This window comes from Doryrhamphus excisus, linkage group LG7 (assembly GCF_037039965.1).
Source record: "Doryrhamphus excisus strain RoL-2023G ecotype Guam linkage group LG7, RoL_Dexc_Guam_v1.1, whole genome shotgun sequence".
Classification (NCBI taxonomy): domain Eukaryota; kingdom Metazoa; phylum Chordata; class Actinopteri; order Syngnathiformes; family Syngnathidae; genus Doryrhamphus; species Doryrhamphus excisus.
The window spans coordinates 23033308-23048254 of record NC_136363.1 but is presented as its reverse complement, the minus strand read 5'-3'; the positions used below and the strand labels follow the sequence as shown (position 1 = coordinate 23048254).

Genomic DNA, 14947 nt, shown 5'->3' with positions numbered 1-14947 from the left:
TCTTGGACTTCTTTTCAAGTTTTATTGTGTAGTTCCAGGTGACTTTCCCTGGAAGAAGAGTCTGTTCGTGGTGTCCACAGCTCATGTCGAGTACATCCTGGGGGGCTCGCTTTTCATGACAGTCATTTGGCGGCGTCATGTTAACAAAATGCATCAGATTGCGACTGGCATCAATATTCCAAACTCGTCTTCCACGGCAGGGAAGCTGAGCTGCCGGCAGCCGTGGGCGGCCTTGTTGTTTTCAGGGACGGAAACAGCCTGAAAGACACGAGACAACAACGTGTCACAAGGTTTCGTGGGCTTTATGCTCTATTTATCGTCTAGTTATCGTCTATTCATCGTCTATCGTGGTCGATAATGGAATAACGGTAGTTCCAAGGCTCCGTGTCAGCCGCACCTCATTCCAGCGGATTAGAGGTGTTAGCATCATTTTCCAATGACTTCCTTCAGTCATTAGGGAGCCACAATAATTGTTGAACCTTCATTGCTTTGATTGCTGGTGTGGAGTGGATCAATGGCGACGGGACACGGGGCATCAATACCTGTCATGGTGTCACCAAGCCTTCCAAAGACATGACGAGTCACAAGTTGACTGCAGAGTTATTTCTAATGAGCATGGAGCCTGATGGATCGCTTGTAGAAAGCAATCATTTATTCTCTTCTTGGACTTTTCCACCAGGACGATGATCGGATGGGAATGCCATAGACGCCCGTGGCCCCTTTCCATCACACATCTGATGAAGGCCTGAGAAGAGTGGTGGAGGCTTTGGACTAAGATGGTTCCCCTTGGCGTCCGGTAGTATTTAAAAGCACCTGAAACGAGCGGGAGATGTTCTAGCTGACTCTGGGTTATTGATACTGTTGATACAGCAAAATAATCATTGTTAGGGAAACCGGGAGAAACAGGGACAACATTCCTGATGTTTGCTGGGCTCACCAGATGGATCAACACATGTGTTCATAATGTGTGGTACAGTAGTCCCTCTTTTATTGCCATAATTGGTAATAATAATAATTCAAGACCAGAAGTGAAGTTCCACAAAGCAGGCTTCCTTATTTGGAAATGGAATACTTCCCCACCGCCTAATATGGCTGTTAATATTATTAGAGCCCTGTAGACATGAAATAACACCCCTACAGCCACCTGTACCCTCCCGTTATCCAGTATAATAGACATAATACAAGAAAATAATACATAAGACTATGTTTATGTGTGTTGCTGGAAATGTTTGGGGAGTTCAGCCTGGCAGTAGGAATGTTTTTGCTGAATATTGTACATTTTGTGTAATAATTCAAACCTGTTGCTATGGCAATCAGGTCTTGTGCTTCGTGTTGATGCCATTACTGACACCTAGTGACCACTTACAGGTCCAATGTCCCCTGCTGGTCAGCATTGGAATGGCCAGCCTCGCTGCTGGTGCAGTATAATGTGTTTGTGACCAGGTAGCACCAGCTGTATCAGTGGCGGTCCAAATATATCATTGGCAGGCCGCCCCAAATGAATGAATAGATGTGAAACAGTGCAGTAATCTTTGCATGGCGAGGCGGCGTCGTGCAGCGGCTGCTACTCAATATGGAAGTCATTGTGTGGAAGTACATTTAGAGTACTACAAGTACTACTAGCGCATTTACAGCCAATGAGCATAGGATGAAGATGACATCAGCACCATCGACCTGTTTACGGGCTCCCGGTGATGACGGCCTTTTGCCAGAGATGTCAAGCCAAGTTATTTTCCGTCAAAGGCGGGATGACCGCACGGGTCGGTCCACGCTGATAATGGCCGCTCCACCACGCTGTCGGCACACAAACAAGAGACCCGCCGTCCCGCCGCGAGTGATGCCGGTAATCAAGCTAGCAGCGGGTCAGACAGACAGCAATCAAGCCACGGACCCGGCCTCACTCAGCACGGCCTCCTGTATCGGGGGCGGCCCGGCGACCCCCACCGAGGGCCATCTGCTCTGCATTTCATCTCAAAGTGCCTTAACTGGCTATCTGCCTGCTCGCCGCCCTGCGGGGGCGGGCGCTCAGATGGGGGGCGGCTTCTGAGGATTGGACCTCCATTTACTTTCTGCAGTGTTGGTTGTGCTTCGTGCGACCGACGCCCATTTTAGTGCTGCCGATTTAGTCTCTCAATAAATAACACAATGGCCGCCCCTGTCACTTATACAGATGCAGATATAGTACAGATAAAGTACATATACAGTACAGATACAGATATAGTACAGATACATCTATAGTATCTCTATCTTTATTGGAAAGTGTTTCATTTACAACCAAAGACAATCAAATGAAAATGATGCTATAGGTTATTCACCACATTTGACAAATAATGATCAAATAGAAAGAGAATATAGTCAAACATACGGTATAGTAAGATGTACTTCATAAAGAAATAACAAAACCAAAAACTAAAAGTACTGGAGCTAAAGATGGTAATCAGAAGGGAAGAAAAAATCGGGGGAAAACACAAAGTCGGAGTAGTTAAATGGAACGGAAAGGACCGCCAATCCCCCCTATGACTTCGGCGCTGTTGGTACAGTCCTCTAACCTGGCCCGCACGAGCAAGCCCCGCCCACTAATCTCAGTTGGCGCTTTCAAACTGGCAACAGCTGCACGTCCACGCAGGTAAAAACAAGCCAAAAAGGTCAAATAAACATGTCGTTTGTCCATGAATAGTCATGATATGTATATTAATTCAGCGGTGACTAATGGATAGATGTGAACGGGTGCTGATTGTGACCACATTTCTTCGGAAGTTTAACGCCACGGACTTGAATGTGGGGTTTAAGGCTGAGAGTCCATCCGACTGCATGACTTTAAATCACTTAGTTTCATACCCAATTCACGTTTACCCCAAATATGATGGAGCCGAATTCTGGGCCGAGTTCATACGGGAAAATAGTGCTTTTGGTCCCCATGGCTTTAACATTGACACTAAAGCTGTGATGGACCCACTCACCTTTGCTAGTACTACCCTACAAGTACTACAAAATATACTATTATGACTTACACTGGGGAAATCTCTCTTAAAAGGGAGTAGCCAGAGTCGCCATTTACATGTTGTTGTTATCATGTTTGTCATGTGTGGCAGCATCAAGCGCTAATGGAATACCTGGCTAGATATCATCACTCATATTTGGGAAGGTCACTTTCTAGCACCGTTTGGTTATAGCTACAGTGGGAATATTATGTTTGCAATCAAGGTATCCATACTGGGAATAGGACACCAATGCAAACATATATCAAATAAACATATTTCACAACATCTGATTTGAGTGAAGCTGATAGTTATGATGGTCCTTCATGGCCTACATTCTCTTATCCCAAAGCTCCCATCCATCAGTTGGAAAGTTGGATTTAACATGTGAAGCCCCCCCATGAAACTGCCCTACGAGTCCATGTGGTCCTACACAAAGGACACAAGGACGTCCTACCTAAGAAACATGTGATATCCTATGAAAACAATCCATTTCTAAAGACGCCCCGCCCCCTCTTACACTACAAATGTCAGATGTTAGCATCGCTAAAAGGCGGGTTTTGTATTCCTGTAATCCTATTTCAGGGCAAACAGCAGTTGAGTGTGCCAACAAATATATACGGTATATTTATATTGCATTTGAGTGTGCTAGCATGCTAGCATGTTGTGGTGCAGCGCTGCCTCCCGTTGACTTTTTGGTTGCTTTTTCACGCCACTCAAAAACAACAAAGTCAAGTCTCGGGTGACATGCTTAATCCGAGGCTCGGAGCCTTTAGCTTTTCAGCTAGCAGCCCCGACACCTTGACTTAGCATTTGAAATGTCCGCAGAGAAGACTTGAATGTCTTCCGCTGCCGAGCACGCGCCACACTGAATTATCAGATCCAGCTTCAAAGGCGGTGCTCTCACCCGAAATAAATGAATCAACAGAAAAATGCGAGAAGCTAATGTTTGGATCTGAAATCAATCTGCTGTCTTTCATTCCGTTCACAGTGCAGACCCCCGCCTCGGCGCTGCGCCTCATTAAGATGTGGCTGGTGAGACAGAGACAAGGTTTGTGGGTTTTTGGAGACGCTCAAACATCATTGATATTTTTCTCTGCTTTCTGATACTCTCTCTCCTCTCTGCAGCATCTCAATGTGCACACGGTATGGCTGGATGCTTGACACTTGACTTGGACCATGCTAATAATAACAATAATGCTAATGCTAATGCTAATGCCTGCTGCTGTATAGACATCACTACATTCATAATGACCCTGCCTCAAGGCCCAATCTCCACAATCCAAAGGCCCTTTTTTATTATTTTAACATTACTTACTATTTCCTAGAGTCAGCTGAAAGGAAGCGCCGGATGCCGGGAATAAATCCCATTTACCTTCTGTGATTTAAGGTGGCGAGCGAGCAGAACGCCAGCGGTGTGAACCGGCGGAGGAGAAGCCCAACACCAGCATGGCGTCGTCCTTCATCCCACGCAAGAAGACGAAAGCGAGTGAGTTCATTAAACCGCTTATTGTCCGACAGAAAAGAGAAGTTAGTCTCAAAGCGAGGAGTAGATTGCGTGTCAGCCCCAAAGATACCACGCGTCTTTCATCATTGTTACGCACGCCGCTGAAAAACGGAGGCAAGTGAAATCGTTTTTGCCGGGACGCTGACAGAAGCTTCATGAGTGTCTTCTTGCCGGGAGATTTATTACCTATTGCAAATTTGTCCGTACCAGATATTGTTCTATTCAACTTTTTACAGTGGGCAAATGTAAGATGGTGAAAGCTGAGTTGGGACCAAAATATTTGCCGGCTGCTGCAATTTATCTGATCTGATTTTAGATTAGAAGCCAAAGAATAAAACCATTGACACGAATATTGTACAACTTTTAGCCTCACCTTACATCAACCCTCTTACATAGAACACAATAGTCAGTTACAGGGACAATGAAAATCTTCCTTATTAGCAGCATTGAAGATAAAAAGCTCCGAATCGGCCAATTGCCGCACTTTGGATATCCAGTCTTCCCTAGCTTACTGCGACCCCAACGTGTAAAACACATTTTTTTAATATTAATAAATGGAATATTTTTGCCTTGAAAGCATGGAAAACCCGTGTGTGACTTTCTAGACAGTATTTAACAGTATTAGAGCCCTGTACACCTGAAGTAACACCCCTATAGTCACCTTTACTCTCCTATTGTTGTCTCTTTTGCTCAAGATGGCCTCCAGCTAGTAAGCCAACGAGCTAAGCGTTTTGCCGCAAATATATTCATATTTAATATATATTAAATATAAAATATATATTTATATTTCTCAACTTAAGAAGCCAAACAGTAACCACTTCCACACAGGATGTGAGGGTAGTTTATTCATGGCATGGCTGACGTCGTGATTTCATGCTGTGTTCAGGTAATGTTGTGTAAGCTAATGGCTCATCCATATATTGACTATATTATACTATATCATATGTATATTACTATATTACTATGACTTCACTGTCAATTTCTTTTACAAATACGTTGTTGCGTTCACTAGAATAGGGGAGACTCTCGTCATGTCTTGTCATTGTACTTACTTAGCGTACCGTAAAGTCTTGTCTCATCTTGTTCTCGTAGAGCCACTTGTGTATCATCTCGCCTCGTGATGCCCGACTCAGCACGTTTGTTGTGCTTTATTGGTGTACTTTGTGTCATATATTGGGAAAGCCTGTACGCTTGACGGGTGTAATATAGCCACTTGTCCCTCAGGACGCGGTTTGGAAAGAGCAAGAGAGATTTGATATGCAAATAATGTCGACCCCTCGGTCTCGGTTTGAGCAGCCATCTGTTAGCACGCCGCAGCGCTGGGCGACACAGACAGGGGTCGTCCTGCTTTCAGTGCTCACGCTAGGACCTGATGTCCAAACGGGATGCTTCATACGTGCAGCTGACGTATCGCTAATCGTCTTGTTTTTGCTCGCCGTGCACGCCGTACACTTCCTGCAACGTCTCGTATTCTTCTATGGGCTCCCCCTGATTGATCTGTCGCTGTTATCTCGTTCCCCTGACATGCACGTTGCCTTCTGCGTAATGTCAAGCAAGCCATGTGGAACTGTTGAGTCGTAGCTGCACTGACGTCTGGTGTGCATTGTTTACACAATTAGCATGTTTTGTCTAGCTGGAAAAGAGCAGCCTGACCTTTTGTTGACGGTGGCACACGGTAATATTTGCAGCCAGCTGGCATTAATAATCAATTCAGTCAAACAGGCCAACGCTTGGATGGTCTACTCCCAGTATTTTATCTGCTGATCCCAGACCGGGGAAACCAATGCTGCCTACCTGGTGGGGGCTGCTATACAATCCTCTTTTTCATCCGCAGGAATTTTCTGATTTTCGGTCATAATATTCCCTCCAAAGGACGTTTTTCCCACCTAAAATACATCTCATTCTCCATACGCTGTGGGTCACATGTGCTAATAAATACATAGGTCAAAATAAAGGTAGTATACATGTACTACATACATGTACCATTTGCATGTTTCTCTTTTTATGCTTCATGGATATCTGTTGGTTTTTGCCTCGTCAGTGACTCTTTTAGCTTTTAGCTTTAGCCTAATGACCAGGATAAAGGCTACATTCTGACTCTGAGGTCTTAAAACCCCTTCCAAAATGTCCCGTTGGCAGGAGGACTGGTCTTGTTATGACATGGGATGGTGGTCTGGGGGTGTGGTCACGCGTATAGCCTATTTCTCCACTCTAAGCCGCTACCTTGTCTACAGCAATGGCGTACCAGAAGCAACGTTGCCATGAAGCTACGAGTGCCAAAGCAGCATTTAACCGCTAGCTTTTACGACGTATGCAGCCATCGTCTTTTGATCAAAGGCAATTCGATCAAGTGTTTTTCTCACTCCAGCTTCTGCTTGGATTGTGGCAGCTGTTCAACTCCGATGGGGGGGCTTTGGGGGGGGGGGGCAGGAACACAGTGTAGTTAGGGTTATTACATTGTGTGTGCAACGTGGTGTGAGGTGTATTTAAGGTGTGTCCGTGTGTAAGTACCTGCAGCTTGTACACAAGTGCAGCCCATCCATGTAGCATTTTTTTCTCTTTAAATTGAGTGGGCGGGGCTTACGGTATATTCAGGTGGTATTCCGGTGTATTCAGAGGAGCAGCAAGTTCTTCCCGGCCTGATTGCCTCACACTTTGCGCTTGAGGTTATTTGTTTCCTCAAGTTGTGCCGTGCGGTGAAAGTGTAGCAGATCCACACATCAGTGGCTAAATTGATCGTGCGAGACGAACACGAATTGCACAAAATGAAATGTGTTCCTCTCGGCTCGGCTTATGCCCCATATTTTCCGTGCTGTGAATGGTAGAAATAATGACTTCCTAATTGGTATGCCTTTTCTTGCCCCTCTCTGTAGGAATGTTGATTGGTGGGGCGCAGAGAGCCAGTACGCCGCCTCTGCCTTATTAAAAGTCTGCTGTGGGTTGGGTATCGCTATCTGGCGTACAGAGGGCGTAAAAAGAACAAGCCACCATGTTAGATTGCCTGCGCCAATGGTAAATATCAGGTGTATAATTAGCCTCCCTGTCGCTGCTTGCCTCTTTTGTTATGTAAAGTGGTCGCGCATCCCTGAGAGAGGCTCCCACGTTGCTTCCCCAAACAACATTCCACCCTCCGCGCACGTCCCGACCACGTCCTGATCCTCAGCGGCATGAAAGCCGAAGCCAAGCTTCACGATAAAACAAACGGACAAGCTAATCTTGCCTTGTTGAATACCGGAGAGCTCCTGAGAACGCATTTAAATACGCCTCCCCACCTTCATCAGTTACACTTTAATTAAACCGTAGGAGCGCTCTCCTACCGGAAAAGGAATCGCTAATGAGCAATTATGTGCAGCAGAGAATAGAACCGTGCATCTTAATGGAGGCAAAAATGTATTTCTTCACCGAGGATCTTCATTGAAGGAACCTGGTAGTCCTCCAACATCAATATCTGGTTTCTTGGAGGCAACAACCTGGAGTCCAATCTACAATCATGAGATGGTGAAATCACAATCTGCTGATATGCTGGTGTTGCTAGAGCAGTGGTCCTGTACGCCTTCAGACGTCATGTAGCCCCCACCTCTGCAGGGGTTTTGGAATTTATCCCATCTGCAATCTTGTGAGACATGAACACACGTCCTACTGCTTTCTGTGCGTGGATTGTAGGATTTCCAAACGGCTAAAAAGAGGCAGGTAATTGATGCCGGCTATTAAAGCGCCTCCAACCAAGATGTTGCTATCCTTGCTGTGAGCATGGACTAACAGGTACGCTAATGTAACGCTTGCAGTACTGTTGGCTGCGTGGATGTCACATAGCAACAATGTGAAGGGAGGCGACACCTCGCCTCCGCAACCAAAGACGGCTCCGCTATGTAGCCTTACCTTTTGGCTAGTGGCCTGAGGCTTTAGGAGCAGGTCTGGGGAAGCTAGTCGCTAGCCAGCTAGTAGCTAGCCAGCTGTGTTGTGGCTCGGTGTCGCTATGCCAGTAACGTAGTTCTTGGTCGGAACAATCTTAATATACATCATTATGGAAATGGATGCATTCACTTACCCCTGTGAAAACGTGGGTACCCAGACAGTAGCTGGCTGAGATGAGACAATTGGAAACATGAACGGCTTCATGACCAAACCCTGGTCCATCTTCCACATTTAGAGTGCTTTGTTCAGATGTTTACTCGGAGTGCTCTACATACTTCCTGGCTGACTCGGTGTCCCGGCCAATTAGTCCATCAGCGTTGCAGTCGTCACGCTCCCTGAAGAGCGTGTGATATTTTTAAAGGAAACATTCGGGGCTGTCGTGATGATTCAAGCGGTGGCCGTGCTAAGGATGCTCAGTGCGTGATTCATCTCTTCTTTGAAATGTTTCTGACAGGACACTTGCCATCTGCTGCAAAAATACCGGGCATAATAGCGTTTGCCGGGATGCTTTGATGTAGAAGGAAATAAAGTCCGCTCCAAGTCGTGTTGGACTGGGTGACAGGGACCGCTTGCCTCCCTGAATGACAGTCAACCTTGTTGCATTCTGTCCGCCGCTGCAAACTGCAACTGCGGCGGCATCCATATTCATGACGGCGTCGGTCCAAATGATCATCATTGCCTTCGTCAAGGCAAACCTTGTGATACAATCAAGCTTTAGAAATGTAAAGTGAAGGTTGGCGTCATGGATGAATGTACAGTTGTGGGAGATGATCTGTTTTCATGTTGAATGCACTACCCCGCTGTTAAATGTGCATGGTTTCTACCAAGGTTTCTTCATTTTCTGGTCATTATGGCGGTTTGATTGCCATGAAGGCTGAGCACCTGAGGAGGCCGAGTTGGCCTTGTCCTCGTTATTTCTCATTAATTTCTGGAGTTCTATATTTATGTGCTAACTGAGTAGATTTTTCTCCCGCTGATTGATTTGTTGACGGAGGACCATATTGTCTTCAGTCACAGTAAACAGATGCGACTGAAGTCAGCACAGGTCTCAAATTGGCAATGTTCCCCCACATCCCAAGAAGACACTTGTCGTTGGCATTTATTCATGTTGCCAGACGTCCAGATAGCTGGTACTGTCCTCTTTGCTTCCTCTGGCTGAGAGGAGTTGCTCCTGCAGCCAGCCCCGACGCTGGAGTTTATGAGGGAATGGCTGCATGTGTTGTCTCTATTACTTATTCACCACTTTGTTTGGATACACCACCGCAGATTCACACAGGAACCATGCATTAGCAATGTAGTAGATAGGCTGAGTCTGGCCCAGCGCCTGCAGGAAATGGAATGTCTCCATTTAGAATCCATCTCTGGTATTTTGGGAAGCTCATCACCCGTATGCAGCCTGTGGCCCTGCAGCGCTGCCACCACCAACATGAGCCCAGGGCGAAGGAGTGATGGGAGCCATGGAAGGGAAGATATGACACCGCCAATGTTTGCTCTCCTTGACCTACAAAATATAATGACATTTAGAATTTTCCGTTTTGGGCTTTCCGATAGGGTGGTCGATAATCTGCTTTGACACTGCGGATGCAATTTAGCGACGGTCCAATCCTCCAATTGGAATTCACCTATCTTTGTGTCTGCGGCATGGAAAAGTGTGCGCCTTGGTTGTAACCTTGGCTGAGGTATTTCTACTGCTGCAAGGCTTTTTCTCAAAGGGTGTTCAGTAATTAGAAAGACATTTGCACATCATGGTGGCAGCCATATAAGTTCTTGAACTGTTCTTGACAGGCTCCATGCTGAGACCACAGTGTTGGAGATGAGTGTCCTCATCTTTGGGCCATTTGGACACCACCCTGAGAAGAATGCCTCACATCCTGGTGGCCACAGAGACCTTTCTTTGGCCATTCAGCACATCTCGCTTGATGAGCCCCCCCGTATCTTTTATCGGAGTATCGGCTGAATACTAATCATTCGCCAACTTCTTCAAGCTTTGATTCTTTTTGTAAATTGACACAAAAGATGTGAATAAGGCGAAGTGAAAGTAAAGCACCATCCTCTCCTCCTTTGTCGGGGAGGAACATCAGTGAGTCCCTAATGGTTGGCGTTCCTCATGAAAGCATTTATTTACTCTACGCTTGAAGTTGACTTGTGATCACAGATTCACTGAAGGCGGCCACATTAACCGTGCACTGCTGTTTACCCCCCCGCTCCTCCACACAGATCCTCTCCCCTCCCCACGACCCCCCGGCCCGATGCGCTTTCAAGCCCCTGTGGCATTCTTCTACTCAGCTGATGAAAGAGATTGCTTGGGTCTTGCACTAATGAATTGGCATTATTATTAAATGATGTTTATAAATGATGACCCAGTTTGCTCTGGATGAATGGTGCACAAGCCTAAAACACACATCATCAATTAGGAGCTCAGCTATTTGTGGAGCTCACAGCTCTGGAGTTGGCGAGGCTCCATTTGCAGCTCAATAGCACCACCTTGCGGCCAGCATGGGAAGGCAGTTGTGCTTTGGAGGCAGGAGCGATCAAACGTTCAAATGATGACTTCTTTTCATCAGTCACTGCACTGAGAAATGTTTTGACTCATGTTTAAGACAACATCTTGAAATAAAGTTGGCCAAAGAGGCGTGAGGCAGTTCCGTCCTTGGCCGCCAGGGGGCATAGCGGCATCAGGCAGCCTTGCTGATCAAATGCTCCTTAAATGTAGCTTTGTTGTTTGTGAGGTTGACCGCATCTTCACTCCTTCTTTTGAAGGCAAACGTTCCTGAGAAAACTTTAACTCCACTCTCCCGTCAAACGCTCTTGTTTTCCCTCCTCCCTTTCAAGTGGGGATTTGGAACCTGCACAAGTGTGTTGTTCTTCAACGCTCACAAAGCACTCAAGTGGCGTCTCATGGCACAATTCATTTCAACATCCAGTCAATTTGGCCTACCGTGGACCATCATTAACATGCACACACACACACACACACACACACACAGATAATAAAGCATGCCTGCTGGCGCCGGATGAGTGTTGCTAAGTACGTGTGCCAAACTACTCCTTAGTTTAAACAGCTGTGTTGACTCTTAGGGTGTTTGTTTGGGGGGTGCACACCGTAAGATGGCAGCATGGACATAACGGTGCCCCCTCAGGCCCCACGCCGGAAAGAAAATGCTTAACCAGTATGTTTTAAAGCACTCCAAAAGCCGGCTTGCCAGAGTGGAAACTTTGATTTGCAATTATTTTGTCAACCGATATGACTGTGCGAGGAGTTTTCCCTGGATTTAGGCCCCAGCCGCTTTGTGCAGACTGAGAGAAGGGATTGGATGCGGTCCACCGCCGCTGTTCACTGACCAGATGCGTGTCCCACGCTGTAGACAGCCTGAGAGATCCCGCCATGATGACTACATGGCATTCACACCTAATTTCCACCCACCTGCAGTGGAATCTGTCTTGATAACGGCTGAGTCATGCTATCAGTGCCGGCTGATGAGTAACACTTAGCAAGAGATGTGCTGTGGGACGATGGCTCTAAACGCTTCCAATGCGAGAAGACTGCCGTCCTCCATGCAGCGCTTCATCACCTCACAGTAGAAACATCACGTTGGCACCCAGCTTAATGTGCCATCCACACTGGAACATCATGGAAGGGGGGGGGCATTACAGTGCATTATTTGTGTAACAAGCAGGAAAATACCCAAATACCCAAATCATTGCCTGGTGGTGTTTTAGTGCTACTTAGCGTCCCACCGTCTCTGCTAGCTGCCAGCTTCCCTGCCTCATGCAGGACGTGCAGGCTTCCTTTTGCAGATAGATTTCATCCGTCCAGACTTTTGAGGAGGAGGAGGCAACCTGTGGGTTTTTGGGTGGGGGGTGACATTCCACATCCACTGGCTGACAGGAAATGATGTCAGCCCTGCCCAGACTGCCGTGAGTCATTGTTATGTTCATGCTTTCATATTGGCCTCCATCTGGGAGAATGGCCACCGTTTCCTTTGTGGGAAAGATGCAGTTTGGCCTGTGAACGAGGAATGGACCCGAGCCTAAACTTGCTGGTCCACGGATCCTTTAACCCTCACAGCGTGGGTGGCCAAAATGTTGGATGTGCGGTCTAAATTGATTGACGGAATATTTGATACTCGTTTAATCTTATACTCACAGTCCACCTGAAAGGATTTCTTATTTCATCTGTAAAAGTCATACAATCTGCTCTATGTCTTTTATTCAAGAACATAAGGAAATTTGATGGTTTTGGTCCAGAATCAAACACCTGGATTGAGCATGAATACAGAATGCGTGATGTACAATCTGAACTACGAAGAATCCAACATTGCCAGTGCAGCGGGGGGGTCAGTTGCCTGTTGACTTGTGTTAGTCGGGCGCCACGGGTGACGTCGTTGTCTGGATCGCTGGATGTGGAAGGCGACCTCAACCATCAACCCACATCAAACCATCGTCTCAGTTTGACTCACTCTGCCTACTTGCAAGTCATGTTGCCAAAAGATCGGATGTGACCCCTGGGCCGTAGTTTGCCCACCCCCGCCTCACAGCTTGCCAAATGGAAACTTGTGTAATGCGTGCAATGCAGCCCACGTTGAGGGATGATTGCTCATTTCTCATTTTTCTCTGGAAGTTTCAAGACAATTAGAAATAATTGTTAATGTGAATAAACCACATTGGAAGCACCAGAGTCTTATGTCAGTCAAAACAGCTACGTCGCCTTCGTTAGACATGCCGTTTGAGTATTAGCCCGGTTAGCATCTGCCATCAAACACTAGCGACAACAAGACATAAAAATGATGATGCAAAGGACAAAGCAGCCAAGTCAAGGCAACATGTTCATGGTGAAATAACGGTAGAGCAGGCGGAAGTGGAGAAAGCACGCATTCCTATGGTGGAGTCCAAACATGTGTCTGGGTAACCTTTGTTTCAGCTGGAGACATTCCTCCTGCTGACATCTTTAGTTTATTTATCCAAATCACAATAATAAATATGCAATTGTGTGTTCACCACTTTATCTTTGCCAGCCAATCAGGAGGGGGGCTTCATGTCAGCTGACTGTCATATGACATCCACAAAGTGACGTGAAGTTTAGACATGCAGAGCTGACTCCGGGTCAGCTGCTCTTCGCTGCTTGCGAGTGCAAATGATAGGAAGTTGTTTATGAATAGTAGGCACACGTAGGCAAACGTGCCAGCCGCAAACTGACCTCAGTTATTTCAGCCGCGTGACTGAATCCAATTAGTGCCTGGAAAGGCTTTCTAACTGCAGGTATTTGGCGTGTTGGTTAATTAGAAATGCCACGCTGGGCACATACCGAGATCTGCTTTTCGAGATGGATTTCTGGTTTAGTCTCATCTAAAGTGTCCTTGGTCTCAGGGTCGTGGGGCAGCTGTAGCGTTGCCAGTATTTGCATGGTGCATGTCAAAGATGTACGCTTAGCAAGGCTTTGTCCAAATGAAGCCACATTTCCCAAAGTGGAACCATGTGTGAGACAGCAGCTCCCGTTCCCCTCATTAAATGAAATCATGTTGAGGAATCTGCTCACGTAGATAAGTTGAAATGTTGTTCGTATTTTTACCTTTTAATTGGAAGCGTGAGAAGCGTGGGCGGCGAAGAAGGCAAAGAAGGGAGAATGATGGAGTTGGAGTTGCCGGCCAGTCTGAGACTTTGCATTCCTGGGAGGTGGCTGCTTGAGGGATTCCTCGTGTTCCCCGTGCTCGCGAACCTCTGATTGTGGGAGGAAGTGAGGATGAGCGTGGGGGTGGTCCAAAATGACCACTCGGCTTTGGCACTGTACTCTGCGCTTGTTCCCATTCCGACCTTCCGAGGCGACGTGTGGGCCCACAGGGCGACCAGACGCAGGCCACCTTTTACAGCGTATATACAAGACATAAGCAAGGTAATTGCAGGTCTCTGCCGCACCAGGCTTTATGGACCGGCCCAGTGCAGCCATTTTGTGATATGAAGAACGGCCGTTCCAGTTCCACCCAAGGGAAATGTCCAAATGTACTAAAGGTTTAACTACCTGCCAGTTATTGCTTTCAGCTTAAACAACACCTTGTAGGCATCATTCCAGTTCTGGAGGGGAGGGGGGGTATGGAGAGACAGCTAGCGTTTTGTCATTAAGAGTACAATCCACTTAATTCAGAAAGTTTTTATCTGGTGTATAACAAATACAGTAATATGTTTGGAAACCGGAACAAAACTGGACTACTTTTTAGATAATAAATATGTGGTACCGCAGACATGTACAATATACTCTATATGTGCTACTGCAACCTTGCTACCTTGCAACCTTGTCTTTGGGCTTCACTGCTAATGTGGGGGGGCTGTCGGCTGGTAGTTCTGCCACTTGCCATCAGTGAAGAATCTTTCCTTGGCCTCGGCCTGTCAAGTCCAACTAAAGCAGATTCATGGCAGGATGACCAGCACCGCAAAATCCTGCGTGGATGACTTTCTTCAGCAGAGGAATCCCACAAGAAGTTCTGCTGGTGGATCTTTTAAGTGGGAGCCAGAGGGGAGGATCAGAGTGGATCAGCGCTGGTTTTGTCACGAT

General features: G+C 46.7%; 1 protein-coding gene across 1 annotated transcript in view; it reads left to right on the top strand.

Annotated features, from left to right (window-relative positions):
- The window catches only part of LOC131109074 (uncharacterized), a 108675-nt gene that overhangs the window by 30062 nt on the left and 63666 nt on the right, over positions 1-14947 (top strand). Inside the window, exons 3-6 of the mRNA XM_078791729.1 lie at positions 33-796; positions 3970-4029; positions 4107-4124; positions 4369-4467. Of these exons, the coding sequence (XP_078647855.1) occupies positions 4005-4029; positions 4107-4124; positions 4369-4467 (142 nt within the window). The 5' untranslated portion in view covers positions 33-796; positions 3970-4004. The remainder of the gene's footprint in view (positions 1-32; positions 797-3969; positions 4030-4106; positions 4125-4368; positions 4468-14947) is intronic.